This window comes from Panthera tigris, chromosome F3, assembly GCF_018350195.1.
Source record: "Panthera tigris isolate Pti1 chromosome F3, P.tigris_Pti1_mat1.1, whole genome shotgun sequence".
NCBI classification, from domain to species: Eukaryota; Metazoa; Chordata; class Mammalia; order Carnivora; family Felidae; genus Panthera; species Panthera tigris.
Genome location: NC_056678.1, coordinates 7,003,920 through 7,023,028, shown reverse-complemented (window position 1 = coordinate 7,023,028; position 19,109 = coordinate 7,003,920). Strand labels below are relative to the sequence as shown.

Sequence of the window (19,109 nt, the reverse complement as noted above, 5' to 3'; positions counted from 1 at the left end):
TCCAGTGAATTTGAAGTCTTACGGGTGCCTGAGGCATTTACTGTAAACTCCCTTGTCTTATCCTTTAAAAAAGCAAAAGTGTGCCTGTGGAAAGCCCACTATGTGTCAATCAAACTTTACCTTCTCTGGCCAGAATTGGTGATCTGAGCCTTGCGGATGGCACCAAGGTGTATCATGGCCTGAGTGTCCACGGTGCTCTTGTTGCTTTCCAGCAGTCCTGCCATGCACTCCTCTCTCCCATTCACTCAGCATGGGGCAACAGATAGTAGTAACTGGAGGGCTTGGGGGTGTGGGTGTCCCAGGACCAGTGCAGTGCTGCTTACAGAGGAGGGAAGAGGAAGACACTAAACACACACTTCCATAAATGAGTTTTTAATTACCACTGTGATAAAGGCAAAAAAGTACAGTATAGGGTACCGGTGAGAAAATCTGACCTAGTCTAGGCAGCCATGGAAGACTTTCCTAAGAAAGAGATTTTCAAAATGAGACTCGACAGTGAAGAGTAGTAGTCAGGTGAAGAGTTGAGGGGAAGAGTTTCAGACCCAGGGAAACAGCACCACCCCCCCCCCCCAGACTCTGAAGCTAGCAAGCATATACTTTTTAGGAATTTAGAGAAGGCCCAGGTGACTGGGGCATAGGACGTGGGGACAGTAGTGGGAGATGAGTTTGGAGCAGTATGCAGGGACCAAAGCAGGAATGACCTTAAAATCCATGTGAAAGATTTTAAGTTTTATCCCAAACCAAGTGGAAAACCATTGAACACCTTGAAATTGGGCAGCGTCATGCTGCCATTTCTATTTGAGAACTTCCATCTGTCAGTGAATTGGAAGAAGACTTGGAATAAATGCCTGGAGATCAGGTGGGAGGTAATTATCATAGTCCCGGTGGAAATGATGGTATCTTGGGCCCATTTTCAAAGACTATTTTTTTTTTGTTTATTTATTTTTGAGGGGGGGGCAGGGGCAGAGAGAGGGAGAGAGAGGGAGGCACAGAATCTGAAGCAGGCTCCGGGTTCCGAGGTGTCAGCACAGAGCCCGACACGGGGCTCGAACTCACAGATCGCGAGATCATGACCTGAGCCGAAGTCGAACGCTCAACCGACTGAGCCACCTAGGCACCCCCAAAGACTCTTGTAAATCACTTTTATTCTCCTCAAATTCTCTACTATACCACACTCCCCTCATTCTCAGCAGAGTCTTACTTACCTAACAAAGAAAACTGAAGCCAGTGAGTGGTAACCACTTCAATATTTATCTTCCCCTCACCTGTGCCTTAAAGTACAATTTCACCAGCATCCCAACACAATGTTGTCAGAATGGGAGAGGCCTTGCGCTCATTCTTTCCCCTTGCTCTCGGTCCCTTTCTCTCCCTGTACCTCAGGGAGCTTCCTCCTTCTCAGGAAAGTCCCCTCGAGTTTCTCTCACCCATTGAAAGAAACAATCTTTCTTCTAATCCAATGGTTCTCAATCTTGGAGCCACAGAAGTTCCAAAATCTCATTGTCCAGTCTGCGTCCCAAAACAATATGTGAAAATAACCGTGGGTAGGATTCAGGAGACTGGATCCAGGTGACTCCAGTGTGCATCCCAGGTTGGAAACCACCTCAGTAATTCCATGTGCCTCCTTACTCTTGCCCTTTATGGTCCAGTTTCTTGAGAGGTCTGTCTGTACATGCTGTCTTTGTGCTCTCTCCTCTGATTACCTCTTCAGCCCCTGCATTTCAGCTTCTGTGCCCACAGCCAGTGGAATTACCATTGCTATGTCCTCCTTGTGCTAATTTTAGGGAATATTTGTTAGTTCTTATTCTCTTTATTTTTTTTATTTAAAAATTTTTTTTCAGTGTTTGTTTATTTTTTAGAGAGAGAGAGAGACCACAAGAAGGGGAAGGGCAGAGAGAGAGGGAGACACAGAAACTGAAGCAGGCTCCAGGCTCCGAGCCATCAGCACAGAGCCTGATGCAGGGCTCGAACTCACGAACTGTGACATCATGACCTGAGCTGAAGTTGGACGCCCAACCGACTGAGCCACCCAGGTGTCCCAGTTCTTATTCTCTTTAAAAGATTCTCTTTCCAGGGCACCTGGGTGGCCCAGTTGGTTAAGCCTCTGACTGCTGATCTCAGCTCAGGTCTTGATCTCAGAGTGGTGAGTTCAAGCCCCAAGTTGGGCTCTGTGCTGGGCATGAAGCTTACTTTTAGAAAATAAATAAATGGAAGGTTCTCTTTCCTTGATTTCTCTGGATTTCTTGATTTGGGAGGATGATAATGTGTGCCTTTCAGTTTGCTCAGAGTTTAAAGTGCCTTTGAGACAATGAAGGAAACGCATCCAGAAAGCAACTTGATGGAAAGTTCTAGAGTTTAGCAGAGAGCATTATATTCTGGTGTCTTTGGCATTAGAGTGGCTCCCGGTTTCATGTATGTGACATCGATTCCTAGATCCTCAGCTGTCTAGTGATCTCCTAAACCAGCTTCTCTTGCCACGCTCCCTCTCCTACGGGAGATTGCCCAGCTCTGCAATCTCGCTGGCATTTTTGTCTCCATCCTCTCCCTTACCCTACTCATCACAAAGTCACCAAATTCTAGAGATTCAGACACCTAGGAGTTTCCCATTGCCCTGTCTCCCTGCCATGCATATTGTCACCCCTGGATGACTTCTACAGCCCCGAGCACTCTCCTTGCTTCCCGTGTCACCCCTAAGCCACAGCCAGGATGGTCTTTCTAAAACAAACCAGGCAATATGTCAGTCTCTTGCTTTGACATCCTTTCCTGTCTCCCTGCCTCTCCTTGGATAAGATTTTGGATCCTTAAGCATTGCACACAGATTCTGCATTTCTCTGGCTGTCTTTGGTTTCCCAGTCTCAACTCCCTTCACCTTTTTCCTTGCATCACCACCATCCTGCTCTACTATTTTTCTTTCAGGAGTTTCCATGTGCTTTGCCCCTTGCTTAGAGGAATCTTCTGCTCTGTGTCCTTCCTAACTGATCCTTCAGAGTTCTTCTTGAGACCACCTACTTTCAGAGATGAATTCGGAGTCTCTCCTATGGTCTCCTGTGACTCAGTTAATTGCAAATTCTTGTTGAATTGTTTGTCTCCCCCAATTTACCACGAGTCCCCTGAATGTGTGGTCGCTTAACATCGTCATTGCTTGGCACATCCCACTCACATAAAATGTGCTCCATGTGTATTTGTTGAATGAATGAATGTAACACAGGGGAAGAAGAGAGGCCCTGCGCCATTGGAAACATGTGACTAAGAGGTTGTGAACTCAGAGGATCAGAACGGTCTGTGTCTGCCTGAGCTCATGGAAGATCTGGGGAGGAAGGTGGCATATGGACCTGTAAGTAGGATTCGGAAATACAGAGCATGAGGGAAGGGATGCTGGCTGGAACCAACAAGGATAAGGCGTGGAGGGAGGGGACTTTGTGAAGTGAGTGTTGTGCGTGTGACAAAGAACAGGACCAATAGCAAAGACCAGCTATTATTCACGCCTGGGAGACTCTTAGTTTGGGGGCTGTTCAGTGGAAACCTTTAGCCCTGCTGAGCGGTTCCACTTGAAAAAAATATGGTGGTGAGAATTCCTGATAAGGAAGGACAAAGGAAGGCCGAGAGTGCCAGGCAGCATTCCAGGTGCTCTTGTATAACAGCCTCTTTCTTAACACTAATAATTATTCCAGGAGCAAAAGTGGCAACAAAAGTACAATGTATGGCTGAGACCCAGTCATGTGTCTTGCCCTCAGTGAGCCTTGGCTGGCATTTCATCTCGAGGTCCTGCCCTAAGTAAAGTGTCTGAATGAAGAGCTGAAAGTGCTTCTCACATTCTGGCAAGTGCTGTCACCAGGAAATGGCAGAAAGTGGCTTTGGAGTCAAAGGATTCAGAGTTGAATCCAGTCTGACCTTTGTGTGACCTTGAACAATTCTTTTAACCTCGCCAGATTTCAGAGGAGTAAATAATGGAGTTGATCTACTCAAGGAACTGATGGGCTTAAATAAGAATGTCTCGGAAGTACCTGATGTACCTCGCTTAGAGCGGACATTTAATGGCTTTCAGCTTGAGGCTAGTATCATTCTTACTGCACAGAAGGAGGAGTAGGCTGAGTGGATGGAGTTCTTGCACCTGCGTATTAGCAAAGCAGGCAGATTTGAATATAAAGCCCGGCTCTCCTTTTTATTCATTAGCTTGAATGCACGTAGGCAAATTTCTGAATTTTCAGAGTCTCCTGGTTTTTTTTTCAACTGAAAAATTAATCCCATATAATTCCTTCTCCAAGGGGATTAAAAGAGAGAACGTGTATCCCACTGCCTAGCACAGGAAGTGTATCCAGGAGGGAGACAGAACAGTTCATCCTAACGCTGGGAGAGCTCTGTAGTTTGTGTTAAAGAGCCCCCTCTCGCCGCCCCCCATTTCCTAGCAGTAAGGAACGCTTGTAAGACTTTTAGGCTTTCCTTCTCTCTTTTTGTTCTTTTTTTCTTTTCTTTCTTCTTACTCATTCTCATTAAATTTCGTGTGTGTGGGAAGCTCTCGGAGAGCAGATGTCTTCTACCTAGACAGATTTCGAATCATTCCCCCATGAGCAGGACTTGCTGTGAGTTTGTTTGCTGTCTTCTGTTATGGTCCTTGGCTGCACTGAGCCCCTAGGTTTGTTAGTTCAGTGGGCCATTGATCATATTTATTGAGCGCCCCTATGGTCTACCCATTTTTTTCAGTTGGTTCCCTTGATAATAGTCCATCACTAGAATTCTTAACTCTTGCACCCGTTGTATAGTGAGTACCACTTTCTACCGTGTTCAGTACACTAGGGACCACCTTTGTATAGAGATTTCCATCAAGCTGTCCCAGCCTGGGTGTCCTTGTCTCTTGCTTGCCCCTGTCAAAGTTTAAAGGACTTGCCTGATGTCAACGCCCCGGACATCCAGCAGTGTTGCAGCTGTCCGTGTTACTTGTGTCTCCGCAACAGATGTGGATGGAGACGCTCCTGCGGTGTAATGTTGACTTCCAGATGGTGGGCGTGGGGAAAAAGGAGGTGTGACAACAGGAGCAGAGGCCTCAGGAAGTGGGTGACAGGAGGGAGCAGACAGGTAGTGGGCAGAGGGAAGAAGTGATGGGTGGCAGAGGGAGGGAGTCAGATGGAAGGAATGTGATTTGTTACACGCTTATTATAGAAACTGACTCAATTTACAGTTAGCAGGTAAATGTCTGCATATTTACTGCAAAAACCACCAATGTTAATATGTTTACCATAAGATACATCTTCACACAAATATGATTTTTAGTAGCTGGTAATTAAAGTTTGCTGCTGTGGTATGGTTCCAGAGAAGCTAGAATTACATTCATAATATGGATACTCATGAACCTGAATTTTCAAATTAAGGATATAAATTAATCTTGTTATTTGCTGCATTTAACTTCTTTTGAATTTCAATTTCAAGTTCAGATTATAATGTGAATTAGAATCATTTGTAGCTGGGTATTAGTAAAAGTAGCTTTATGTGCAAATTGGACTTTTAGCCAATCTTTCAACCATAAGAAGGACATGTAAACAAACCATAAGTCAAATACACAATTCCCCACAATCGCCAGAAAAGTTAATGAATGTATCTACCATTTAATTAGAAAGTAGCTACCAGGGCTGATTATTTCATATGTGTCAACTTTAGTTCGTTATGTAATTCAAAGGCAATCTTGATCTGTGTCACAAAATCCGCGTTATTGATTTCAGTTGTGAAAACTGAGTTCACACCCATGTCAGTGTGCAACGGTAGATTTAAAATGTTATTTCAATTTTGTTATGAGTTCTTGTTTACCAGATTAAAAACTGATAGATATCTCTGCGTGTTTCACTCTCGAGGAAGGTAGCATTTCTTCTTCACGTCAAAGCTGCTAATACAAATAAGAAATTAAGAGCCTAGGAAATTTTGACTTACTGGAGCAGAGTAAAATGTAACCGCAAACAAAAAAAACCTGTAAAATGGGTTAAATCTAAGACCTAGAAAGCATTTCTCACCCTGAGAAGAAAAACTAAGAACCTGAGATCCGTAGAGTGGAGTGCTCCTCAGAAGAGCTGTTCATTCCAGTGATCCATTCCGCAAACATTTGGTGAGGAATACGCCCTTGAGCAACTTGCAATCTAACGTGGAAACAGACAACTAAACAGAGTGAGATAAGTACATCATTGGAAGCGTGCAGACCTTGCCGTGTGATGGAGATATATAGAAGCTGCTGTGGGAGCCATACACCAGAGTGAGAGTCGAGATATGAAACCACAGGACTGCATGAGCAGCAAATCCGTGAGAGTGGATGTCAGCTGCAAACAGCAGACATGGCCCCCCCAGGACACAATAGCTGAATAGCAACCCTGAGTGCATCAAGGGCTCCTATTCTATGCTGGGAACAAGGGGTCAAAGAAACTTCCTGGAGGAGAGGGGATAATGGCTGGGAGGGGAAATAACAGGAGCGCTGGTGGTTTTGTGTAGCAAAGTGAAGTGCAGAGAGCCTCCTCTGTTGGTGTTGGGGGGAAGGAGAGTAGGATCCATTGAATCTCCGTTGCTCTCTTTATTTTATTTTATTTTTTTTTAATTTTTTTTTTCAACGTTTTTTATTTTATTTTTGGGACAGAGAGAGACAGAGCATGAACGGGGGAGGGGCAGAGAGAGAGGGAGACACAGAATCGGAAACAGGCTCCAGGCTCCGAGCCATCAGCCCAGAGCCTGACGCGGGGCTCGAACTCACGGACCGCGAGATCGTGACCTGGCTGAAGTCGGACGCTTAACCGACTGCGCCACCCAGGCGCCCCTCCGTTGCTCTCTTTAAAGAGATCTGCCTCTCCAGCTCTCCCGACCAGTCCTTTTATCCTTCCATGTGAGAGAAGAGTTCAAGACTTCTCTGATTGCTTGACATCGCCCCTGAAATTTATTTGTATCAGCCTCTTCCACAACTTTTCACCTTAAAGTCTCAACCCAAACTTTGATTTTATCATCTTGTTATGTATTTCCCCAAATGAGGGTAGAGACCCAGGAATAAATGGGAAGGAAGTACATATTTGAGTCATGGGGGACGGGTGAGTGGAGGAGGTGGAAAAATGGACATACCCGATCCACAGAGAAATGATCTAAGAGTGAACCCAGTGGCCACGTGAAGACTATTAATTCAAGATTTTTTTTTTTACATAGTGTCTTATTAGTCTGAGGTGCACCATACAATGATTCAGCAGTTCTATACATTGCTCTGTGCTCATCAAGATAAGTGCACTCTTAATCCCCTTCACCTGTTTCACCCATCACCCCTCCCCCCCCCTCTACCTCCTCTCTGGTAACCACCTGTTTGTTCTCTGTATTAAGGAGTCTGTGGTTTTTTTGTCTCTTTTCTCCCTTTCTTTTGTTTCTTAAGTTCTACAAGTGAGTGAGATCATACGGTATTTGTCTTTCTCTGACTTACCGTCTCTAGGTCGATTCACGTTGCACGTGGCAAGATCTCATTCTTTCTTATGGCTGGGTCATCAGTGTTCTCAATATTTATTTTGTCAAATGCCATTATCATTTAGGACTTTCATTTCCTCCTATAGATATTGTCCCTGTCTCAAAATATTGCCCAACTGGAGGTCCAGGTTGAAAAGGTTACAAGAGAGAAGATTTCAGCTATTAATCAACTGGAGGAAATTCAAAACCAGCTTGCTTCCAAGGAAATGGATGTCACAAAGGTACAAAGTGAGATTCTAGTTTATAATTTTTTCTAATGCACAAAACTCAGAAAGAAGCGTGGAATAGAAAGGTTTTGTTATTTAAGACAGAAAAGGTCCACCTAATGGTCATTAAGCAAACATTTACTTATTACTGGCAGGCCCTTTGATGAGTGCTGAAAATACAAAGATGAATTAGACACAAATAATGTCCTTGAAGAACTCAAAGTGGCTGAGACAGACTTGTCATTAAGCAAGTTTCACTACTTTAGTCATTGAATGTGTGATAATCCCAGCATCTCTAAATTAGACAGTTAGGAAAAATGTTTGCCAGAGATAGCATTGGTTTGCTCCCCACAAAAATAGTAAAAGACATATATATATACAACACCAAGAGTGTGCTTAAAATAAAAAATTTTCTACTTCCCATTCCTTTTCATACCTGGTCCTTAATATCAAGGTTCTCACACTAAGTGTCTTATTTTATTGGCCCTTAAATTTATACTTCAAAACATCACAGTGTCTGCACTTCGGGCATCACAAACTTGTGAACGAAGAACTAAAATGTTTAATAGTCTCAACTGGCCCACTGTAAGGTACATATTTATGAAACACGAGAAGTCCATGTAGATATCAGTAAGCAGTTGCCTTAAAACTAAGAAACTACGTGTGAGCACGCATGATGTAATAAATTAAATGGATATATTTTTTACCAGAATGTACACGGATAATTTTGTTTGCAATGTATACCCTTTTCATATCGCATTTTAGCTATCAACATATTTTCCTAAATGTTGACACATTTGTAATGCCAATGTTGCTTTATAATTTAGTAATTGCAATTGCCTTTAATATATAGAAGAAACAAAGCCCATTTTTTTCTTTTTTTCCCTTGAATTTCTTTAATTCTCCATTTGCTTTCTAAAATTCAAGTTAGCCAATATAGAGGTTTAAAGCTATCATATTTGCCAATATCATCAGCGTGTTTGTGTGGAGGCTAAGGGTAAATGTAAGGGAGTTGGGATAGAGGGGTGACAGTGGTTAATCCAGATTTAGGGAGAAAGCTGTGGTGAGTGTTCAGTCCATTGTAGGGAGAGAACTTTCTGTTGAAACATGTACAGTCGAGATGCCTCTTCTATCTTTAGAACTGTCCAAAAAAACACTCCAGCATCAGAAGGGTGCCTTGAGGTGGCTCCAACCCTGAGATGAAATCATTCTACTTCAGTTTAATTCGTTAGTTTATTTTAGATGAAATTCAAGTGTCATGGATAAACTTAGCAGATGCTAACGTGGAAGCAGTAAGGCAAGGGAACTTTAAAAAAATAAAATTAAGGGATAAAATAATTTTAAATAAAACTTAATGCCTAGGCATTTATTATTACACAATAATTATATGTTGGTATTAGGTTTGAAACACCATGGCTGTGTAATTATTATTTCCTGGCATCAATTTGGTTTTTTTTCATTTCTTTCATGTATATACATCGAATAGGTTGGAATAGTGAAGAACCAAGAAAGAAAGGGAATTAGGGCCCCTCTAATTTTTTTCTGTCATTCTTCATTTTAAACTTTATTTAGCTTTAAAATTAATAACTTTTTATAAATTACTAGTGTTTTTGAAATGGGAGGGGTCACCTCTGACACATTCAAGGCATTTGAATTTGAACTTCAAGTAGAATTTTCAGTAATTGTATTCTTTTCCTAGTATTTTGAGGGCCACTGGGGAGAAACTTACTGACTTTTTCCTCTGTCAGATTGGTTTATTTTTAAAAGTGTTTTTTTGTTTGTTTGTTTGAGCATAGGAGATAGATGGAGGTTTTATAAGATTCTAATACCTCAGTAATGATAAAACTAATTTCTAAAGTTCTGATTGTATTTTTGGATAAATACCAAAATTGAAAGGTTTCAAGCACCTATAACCATTGGATGATACATAATTTTTAAAAACTTGTATTTGTAAATCAGAGACTGAATTAACAGACGTGTGTGTTAATCTCTTCAGGTTCTCAGTTATCTCAAAGGCTCAGAATTTCTTTAGATTTATCTGCTGAATTGCATTTACCAAATATATTTACCTGTGTGTAGAGCCCTTGTATAAAAAAAAATTTATACAAAAAATTGTGTAAGGGATGATATACAACACTTTTAGGATGCTGTGTGTGTCCATTATTTAATGACATGTTAAAATCATTTCACTTAAATGTATGTTTTCCGTTTATGTTGAATGCTACAGTTATAAATGCAGAGTGTGCATGGTTCCAGTCTATGACTCTTACGAGACAGTGTTTCTTAATTTAAGTGCATAGCACTGTGCACAAGATTGACATTATCTGAGAGATTGTAGTGAATACTAAGGACCACTGTTCCCCTAAATACCGATCATATAGCCTATTAGCAGAGAGAAAAATTCCTTTATAAATTTCTTAAATAAAAGCCTAACTGATCAAATCTTTAAGGGAAACCTTTGTTTTATAGAATGTCTGTTTAACTGTAATAATTTGAATGAGTATTGATATAGCTTAATATTTTAGTTAATGATTTCACCTAGTTAAGATTGAGGTGATAATGCATTTTGGATAATAGCGTGCAATTGAAACGATTTTTCCCACAAAAAAATCTTGGGCACATTACTTAAATTTCTCAATACATTTCTTTATCTGTAATCTGAAGTTGTTAAACTCAGTAGTACCTGATACTGCCTTCGCATCTTAACAGATTACATTGAATATTCTAAACAGAAAATGCCATTCTTAGAAGAGTTCTATTGTATTTTATTTATATGACCTCTAGGGGGCACCAAAAGATCTAATTGCAGGCATTGCCTGGTAGATTCCAGCAGCTATTGATATAGTTTTTACAATCTAACAGGTGTGTGGGGAAATGCGCTATCAGTTGAATAAAACCAAAATGGAGAAGGATGAGGCAGAGAAGGAGCACAGAGAGTACAGAGCAAAAACTAAAAGGGATCTTGAAATGAAAGATCAGGTAAGAGATGACAAGGGTAACTGCAGCAATTAAAGACCTAATTAAAGACGTAAGTTATTTATTTCTATTATATTGCTTCTAACTAATGGAACAATCCAGTTTATACTATTAAAAGAATTTCATTTCTAGTTGCCTAAAATTATCACCTTTCACATGAAATGGTGAGAATACAGCCGCATGCATATAAAATCCCAATCTGACAGGTCATAAATAATACATTTGGATATGTGTATCTATTACTTACAAAAGTAAAAAAAAAAAATGTTCTAATGCACAGTTTGAACCTAAAATATACGTACATAAAGTTCTTGAAAGATGCCAACTTGAATCCAATTTTAAGTGAAAAAGTTTAAAATTTGTAAGATGAGATGAGTTGATATGTAAATATGTCAATCAAATTGATTGTTGGCAGAGTGAAACCAGTTTTAACTAAGATAACCATGAATACGTTTGCCTAAATACAGGGAAATTAGAAATGTTAGGGGAAAATGCTGCTTACTTCAGTCTCAGCTGAACAGATGTTTTATGTTATATCTTTGTTGAGATCGTGTAGATACTCCCAATTTTAATTGTTGACATGGGTAAAGTTTTTAGAGAGGCAATTCTAATAGACTCACTTTGGATTTTCTATTTTTATGTTACAGTACAGAACATTGGAGGCTCTCATTCTTTATATTCAGCAAAAGCAGATTGATAAATCTATTCCATTAAAATGAGTTCTCAGTGTCAATATTTTTTTTAAAAAAAACACCACAATTTAAAAGTAGGTAGCTCTTGGTAAATTTTTTCAAAACATATTTCTAGTTCAAAGCATTGTATTATACTTTCCAGCATATTTTCCCTTTCAACCCTGTCAACTTTCTATGCAGATGACACAGAGACAGTTGGGAAAAGTATTAAAAATGAAAGTGATAATGAAATTTAGTACAAAAAGTTTTTCAAGGCATAGCTGAAATCTCTGGCATTAAGTTAACATCTGAACAACCAAAATCAGATTCTGCTTTTGTGCCGCTATATTCAGACTTTAATTTTCAGAATTTTCATTACTAACATGTAGGGATAATGAAACTATTTCATGGCATCCAGTTGGGGGCGTGCCTGATAGTAGAATTGAAAATCCTCTCTGTCCTCGACTGAAGGACTAAGACTACCACACCAAACGGAACTTTCCTTTCCTTTCCTTTCCTTTCCTTTCCTTTCCTTTCCTTTCCTTTCCTTTCCTTTCCTGATGTATTTTGACTTTTTTTTTTTAAGGGTATCATCTTGGTTTGCTCACTAGCATTATTATATACTTTTGTAATAGTATTTTATAGCATCTGCCCAATATAACATCTTGGACTAACTGGAAAAACAAATAGGAAGAGTGTCTGAGTTATTTAAAATTACAGGATAATGTTCCAGAGAGAAAAAACACTATAGGAATAATAAGATTAGCATATCACTTGTAAATGAATAACGTGTAGAAGCGTTTGTAGTATTTGTCTTTCAGAGCTTATAGCTCTTGGCAATTAACCAGCAATGATGTGGAGGCTAAGGTTGCAGGATTTTAAAAGGAGCCGTTTCCATTTGTAAACCATTTCCTGCTACATAGTGAAACATTAGCAGTTTTCATAATGATTTCCAGTGTTTTTAGATAAAGATGTGCCTTCTCAGGAGGTCAGAGGGTTAGGAATAAAACCTTGGAACGGTTACAAGATGCTTGTGATGTGATGTGCTCGTTACCATTTTCTCTTGGACAGAATGTGAGGAAATCTTATAGGTACTCTTTGTAACTATTTTGTATCAAACAGACAGTTTCTGAAAAGAAAGGAGTGGTGTCTCATTCCGAGGATGATCTGGACTAGCAAAGCAGCAATTGTTCTTTGGTCTTTCAGCCATGACCTGACCTTCTGTCCGCAAGACCAAAGAGCTCCTTTGCTGGCCCACCATCTGCACTCAAGAGAGAAATTTACATTCAACTTTTAAAAGCTGGGCATGTCGAGCATTTATCTGAAATACTTATAATAATATAAAGTGTATTTAACTTTTAGAGTGTTACACATCACGCAATTGAGCATGACAAGAAGGCCATCTCTAGCTTCACAAACAAAGTGTTCCTTGTAATATAGTCATTTTATTCATATTTTTGTTAATCTGGACTCTTGATACATTTTTAAAGTAGGTGGGAAACTGTGAGGTTGGAATGTGGTAAGAACAAGAGCTTTTTTGATGTCTACAAAATAGGGCAAATGGTTGAGCACCAAAATCATTTTCTTTGTGACCCGAGCCTTGACTCTGGCATAATTAGAAGGAAGGGTTAGGGGACTAACAATAGCGATCTCTTCCTCCCACTTTCTCCTTTTCTTCTTTATATTGTGTCAGGAACCCATGGGCGGATTATCCTTCCCATCAACTCCTTTGTATCACATCAGCACAGAGCGGCCCTGCCAGCCCGAGAGGACGCTTCTTGAACTAAAAAAAAAAAAAAAAAAAAAAAAAAGACATTTGGTTTGGAGGAGAATGAAAAATCTGTACCCTGATTTTTATTACAAATTTTTTGTAAGCAACAGGTACACACACACACACACACACACACACTCCATTACTGGAATTTAAAAACATACAAAGAGAATGTTAATATGAACTCCCACATCTCCATCACCTAGGCTCACCATTTTGCCAATTCTTTTCCATCGATCTCGTGGGTTTTTTTCCTCTCTTCCTCCTTCGTTTTTTTTGTCGCCTTTGTCGTCTGTTTCTTCCTCTTCTCTCCCGAATTCTGTCTTCTTCCCCCATTGCTCCTTTTGCTGAAGTATTTGAGGCAGATCTCAGACATGATGTTATTTCACTCATGAACCCCTCAGTGTGCATCTATGAAGGATATTTTTTTTTCATAACCACCAGGTCGTCATCACACATGACAATACCAACAATAATTCTTTAATATCTGATAATGCCAAGCCCATATTCACACTCCTCTGACCATCTTAACAATGTCTGTTTTATGGCTGTTTTTTTAGAACCAGACAGACAGGAGCATTTTTGTGTGTCAGAATGTTATGGTTTGATCTTCTTTCACAGGAGATAAAGGGATATCTCAGCAAAATTTCAACTTTCTTTATCTGTTGTTGTCTCATTAAATTTCACACATATATTTTGATTGTGCTCTGAATTTATAAGGTGCGTCAGCATCATTCTAAAGATTATGAATTAATCCTAGAGCCAACTGTCTGAAGGAAAATGGCTACCATGTCGCAACCCCAATAGTCATATCCTGAAGTGAGCCCTGTAGAGTCTGAAAGACAAGTTTTGTAATTAATTCAGTCTTACATTTAAGATTCGGGAGTGTGACTGGAAGCCCATTACAAAGGTTATGGCCGATGAAGAAGTGAAAGTTTCTTTGTCACCTTCCATTCTGGTAGATGAATCTCCGAAGGTGATTCTTCAGAGCTAAAAGGTTTGATCAGGGCATAATATAAACAGAAAATGCAGTAATTTCAAATGCAGGGGAAAAGTGATGTTTTAAAGGTATTAAAATATAAAAATTTTCCTTTTTTATGGCCTTTCTCTCTCCCACTGTCCCTTTCTCTCTCTCTCTCTCTCTCTCTCTCTCTCTCTCTCTCTCTCGCCCAGTTATGGTGTTTTCTATTTGCTGTTTAACTTCGGATGATCTCCAGCACAGGGCTCCCCGGGGTGGGGGGTGGGGTGAGCAGTGGGGAGACCTACCTGGTAGCTGGATCAGGGTAAGCAGAGGCTGTATATTGAGGCCACTGGGTGTTGTCGGAGGCAGGGATGTAGCCACCTCTGTGTCCTGCCCTGTCATGTCAGGGGCACACACCCTCAACCCCATCTTCTCCAGGTTCACATCTGGGCTCCTGTCAGAGGCAGAGCATGACAGCAGTACACGACCCCACCCCCACACCACTCCCATGACCTGATTCCACCCGAGACACAGGGCAGGATCACAACACAGCTCAGGCCAGACGAGGGAACTGCAGGGGAACAGGTGTCTGAGGACCGTCTCGGGGCTGCTGTGAGGCAGGGAAGGGACAAGACCGCGGACCCGAGCAGCAGCGCCACTGCCTCCTCAGACTTTCCTGACAAAACACAAGTGCCAATATATAGTCATGAAGAAGTTTGAGAGGTCGACCACAGAGCGCTAAACGGCAGGCTTCTCAACACGGGGCCCCATCTGCCTGCACCCATCACACGCCCGTGATGGTGCCAAGGCAGTGGGAAGAGGCAGGCAGAGGTGTGGTGTGCTGCTGCACGTACGTGCACTCCCACTGACACACGCAGACGTGGAGGAGTGTGTAACACGCCCGCGGGCCCCGTACCCGTAACCGACGGCTCATGGGCCGAATCGACCGACTGTCTGTTTTGACAAATGGTTGTGTTAGAACACGGCCACATCCATTCGTTCTCTATTGTCGACGGCTGCTTTCCTGCTACACAGAGTTGAGTTGTGGCGGAGACACTCGAGCCCACGGAGACTGAAACATTTACGCTCTGAGCCCTTATGGACCAAGTCGGCCAGCCCCGGCCCTGGGTATAGAAATAGAACTGTATGTCTTTGGGTTCTCATTGCCTTACTAAACAGTGGAGCTTGGGTTCAAAGACTCCTCAATCTTCGATGATAACTTAATGGTTTTAGAGTATTTCTCAGTGCAGCACGTGGCCTCTTCCATGGCCTCTTCGTCATCTCATGGCCTTGCCAAATGAGTGTGTGACTGCTTATGGCGTCATCATCTTAGTGGTGGCACGTGGTGTAATAATGGCTTAGGTGAGAGTATAAATATAAAAGTTGCTTTGCAGCACAATTTCTTTTAGGTTGGTACAGTTTTTTTCAGATAAGACTTTTTTTTTTTTCCCCCACCAGTATTGCATAAGTTATAACTTTGGAGTTGTAGCTACAACTGAGCAGGAGGCATTGAAGTTCAAAATTACTTGAGTGGGGTAATGAAAACAAATATTTTAGGGTAGGGCACATATAAAAAAGAAATAGATCAGAAAATTTTGGCTAGAAAAATTGGGCCAAACAAGAATTTGAACTCCTATCTACAGCAGTATGATTCAGCACTTTAGTACTGACGTCATAGTGGACTGTTTCAATGGAGGAATTATTTCTGAAGTACAGTTGACTCATTTAAATTGTTGCAAGACGTGCATCTGTTCTGTATGGCTTTGGGTAAAGATGAGAAGAAGGCTTCAAAGTCCTAAAAGGAGGTCCTACTGAAGGGCAGAGAAATAAAGACAATGAAGAAAAGTTGAAGAATTACACCTTTTTATTTCGAGAAGTCTAAATCTTCGCTACCTTCACGGGCTAGACAGATTCTTTCAGGGAGGAAGCTTAACACCTGTTTAAACGCCTTGATCCTCAGTATGGAAAGAATAAGAAGAAAGCTATTTAATCACAGCAACTGGAAATCACAATAGCCTGAAATAAGAACTTTCTGAGAGTAAGATGATTGCAGTAGATTGCAGCAACAGGCAATGGAACTTTCTTCCCTGAAACTGCCAGTTTCAAACAATAAGAACAATATGCTGAAAACCCAGCAAATGGACCTCCGAGGTCCACTGTCTTCTACTGGATTGTGGGAGCATCCTCAGAATATTTCACTCCGATCTGTTCAAGTGGCTGGTAGTGGTATTTGTCTTTTCTGCTTGTAATTTAGCACCTACAGATTAAAGCGAAATCCTCCTCAGCTCTGTTCTCTGCTTTGTGTCTGTACTGCCATGTGATCTCGTCGGAAGGCTTTGGGGGAGTATACTGAGATAATGGATAGCTTCTGGAGAGCTAGACTGGAGAGACTTTCCAAGTACCACCTGCAGTCTCACTTCTGCCTCTGAAAGCTGGCTGGGAGAGGGGCCACTTGGGCATGCCGTTAGCACATGTAATCCCTCGGCCCTGGTGATGACAGAGCCGCTCTCCAGTGTTCTTCACACCCTCTTCCAGCGCTGGAGGCTTAGCGCGTCCCTCTCCCTGCTCCTCACTCAGGCAGCAGCCGCGTGCGAGGGCTTGGCCTACCCAGGCCGGTGCAGGAGGCACCGAGGGGGTGCTAGCTGGAAGACCCAGGTCCTGCCCTGAGGGAGTGTATATTCTAGTTGAGGAGATGGGGTACACATTTGAACATGCCTACAAAAACCTTGCAAAGCAGCATATCGACAAGTGCAAATTAATGTAGTGTGAACTTCATGCTGGCTACAGCCCATGCGAGGCAGAATCTGGTTCCATGTGTGTGATGCAATAAAGCTTTTTTTTCTAGCATCTTCCCTAAGTACGCCCTAAAGCATTGTTCAGATAAATTTGTGTTCTTATCACAGCCTAACCAAGAATTGTGAGAAAATTCTTCAGCCCGGCGTATGTCTAATAAATCAGCCTCTTTTGTTCTTGTGCCGCGCGCTGCTTGAATGGGACAAATGGAATCATGTAAATAAAAATAAAATTCATTTAATAAAAGATTATTGAACTTCTGTTTTTTCTAAAACACCATGCAAAGTTAATTTCTTCATTTTGAACCGTAATTGTGTCGGTAAAATTACAAAATTAGCAGTTAAAAAGTAAGGTTTTTTTTTGTTTTGGTTTGGTTTTTTTTTGCACAGAACAGTTTCCAAATCAATCCAGTGAGTAATACCAAGTTGGAGATTATTGGGACATTCATCATTTGGTAACTCTGTTAATGTTTTGGGCAGTACGTGTTTACCCCATTCATGAAAACCCAGTGGAAATTTATACGCTCAAAAAAGAGTCCTTTGATTCTCCAAGAGACATGGTAATGCTATTCACCATAATGATGTATTTTTTAAAGATCAAATGTGTAAGCAGAAACAATATATCTGAAGATAGCAACTTAGGGCTGTTCAGAGATAAGGGTACAAAGAGGATAGAAAACAAGCCAGTTTAGAAAGCATATGCCTTGTGGGGTAAACATTTAGAAATAAATGTCTTTGGATAGGAATATAAAACTGTAAAGTGAACTCAAGGAATTTTTGCTGTATTTTCAGTTTCACTGGATATACGTATTTTGGTCCTTAAAAAACTTTCTGCATGCTTCTTTTGACTTTAAAGGTTGGACCCACAGACCAACCTGCCACTCTTGGAGACCATCGTCTTGGGTACCAAGTCCGCAATAGGGGTAGCTACCAGATGGCCAGCAGCGTTTTGTGTGGCCACACTGGCCAGCAAGCTGGGAAGCGTTAGACATAGGGCAGCTATGTGTGCTTTTCCTTTTTTTACAGTCCAGAAATATTAGTACTGATACCCAGTGTAAATATTACTCATTACTACAGATGTACAACTTTTAAAACAATATTATATAAACATAAGCACATTCACAGAAGCCAATAATTCCATCACCCAGTAGAGCAAATTGTTTTCATTTTTCTGTTTTACCTTTTACTTTTGTCCATATGCATATATGGTATTTGCAAATAGCAAACATGCTACTTGGTAGAATTCTGGTTTTTGCTTATTTCACTTAACTATATCTCCAGCATTTTTATGTGTTACTTCCTATTCTTCGTAGTGATCACTTCAATATGGCCATGTACCTGTACTTTTAAAGGAAAGAATAATAAGTCAGGTTTGGGGGCGCCTGGGTGGCTCAGTCTGTTAACTGTCCAGCTTCAGCTCAGGTCATGATCTTCCGGTCGGTGAGTTCAAGCGCCGCATCGGGCTCTGTGCTGACAGCTCAGACCATGGAGCCTGTTTCAGATTCTGTTTCTCTCCCTCTCTCCCTCTCTCTGTCTCTTTCCCCTTCCCCCGCTAATACTCTGTCTCTGTCTCTCTCTCTCAAAAATAAACAAACATAAAAAAAAGTCAGATTTGGAATAGAACAGTCACTGTTACAAATTTAGAATTTTTTGCCCTAAACTTCACTTGTTGCTTTAATTCAGCAACCATATATTGCATGCACTGTGCCGGGCTGGAGCGCACTTCTGTTTTTTGGTTCTTAGAGAAGGGAAGATGTAAGGCAGGTATGCAAATAACTATATGTCAGAGAGGTCCTAGTAACTATAATTAGCAAACTACACAGGGGGATGGGGATTTAGAAGAGGGAGAGATGGCATCCTTAAAGGACGTTGCCCATTAGAGATGAGAGAGGAAGGCATTTTGGTTGGAAGATCCAGTGTGGCAGCTTGAGCAAAGGAATGGGAACGGTGGGGTGGGCTGTGGAAAAGGAAGATGCATTCAAGGAACATATGTGTCTTTTGATTCCATAGCATGCTTGCATAACTGACCCCAACATCTCCAGTGCCATAGAAAATAGGCTTCTTTCTGTAAGGTTCAGAATCCCAGTGCAGTTCCCTATTATATAACATACTGCACGCCCTGCAGTCAGGCACAGAAGTCATGTTATATTTGGGGAATATTTGCATTGGTTTTTCATTTCCTTTGTAGTGCTTTCTACGTAATAAAATAATTTCAAGATTTTCAAATTTCGGATAGCATACAATAAAATGTCATTTTATAAATAA

At 41.1% G+C, this 19,109-nt stretch overlaps 1 protein-coding gene across 11 annotated transcripts in view; it reads left to right on the top strand.

Annotated features, from left to right (window-relative positions):
- SDCCAG8 (SHH signaling and ciliogenesis regulator SDCCAG8) overlaps positions 1 to 19,109 on the top strand; it is a 251,378-nt gene that overhangs the window by 78,564 nt on the left and 153,705 nt on the right. For 10 of the 11 annotated variants that reach the window (XM_042976936.1, XM_042976940.1, XM_042976937.1 and 7 more), the window contains 2 exons: positions 7,554 to 7,688; positions 10,536 to 10,652. In XM_042976936.1, coding sequence (XP_042832870.1) covers positions 7,554 to 7,688; positions 10,536 to 10,652 — 252 coding nt within the window. Of the gene's footprint in view, positions 1 to 7,553; positions 7,689 to 10,535; positions 10,653 to 13,013; positions 17,048 to 19,109 lie in introns of those variants that run through there. The other variant, XM_042976946.1, reaches the window with a different exon arrangement.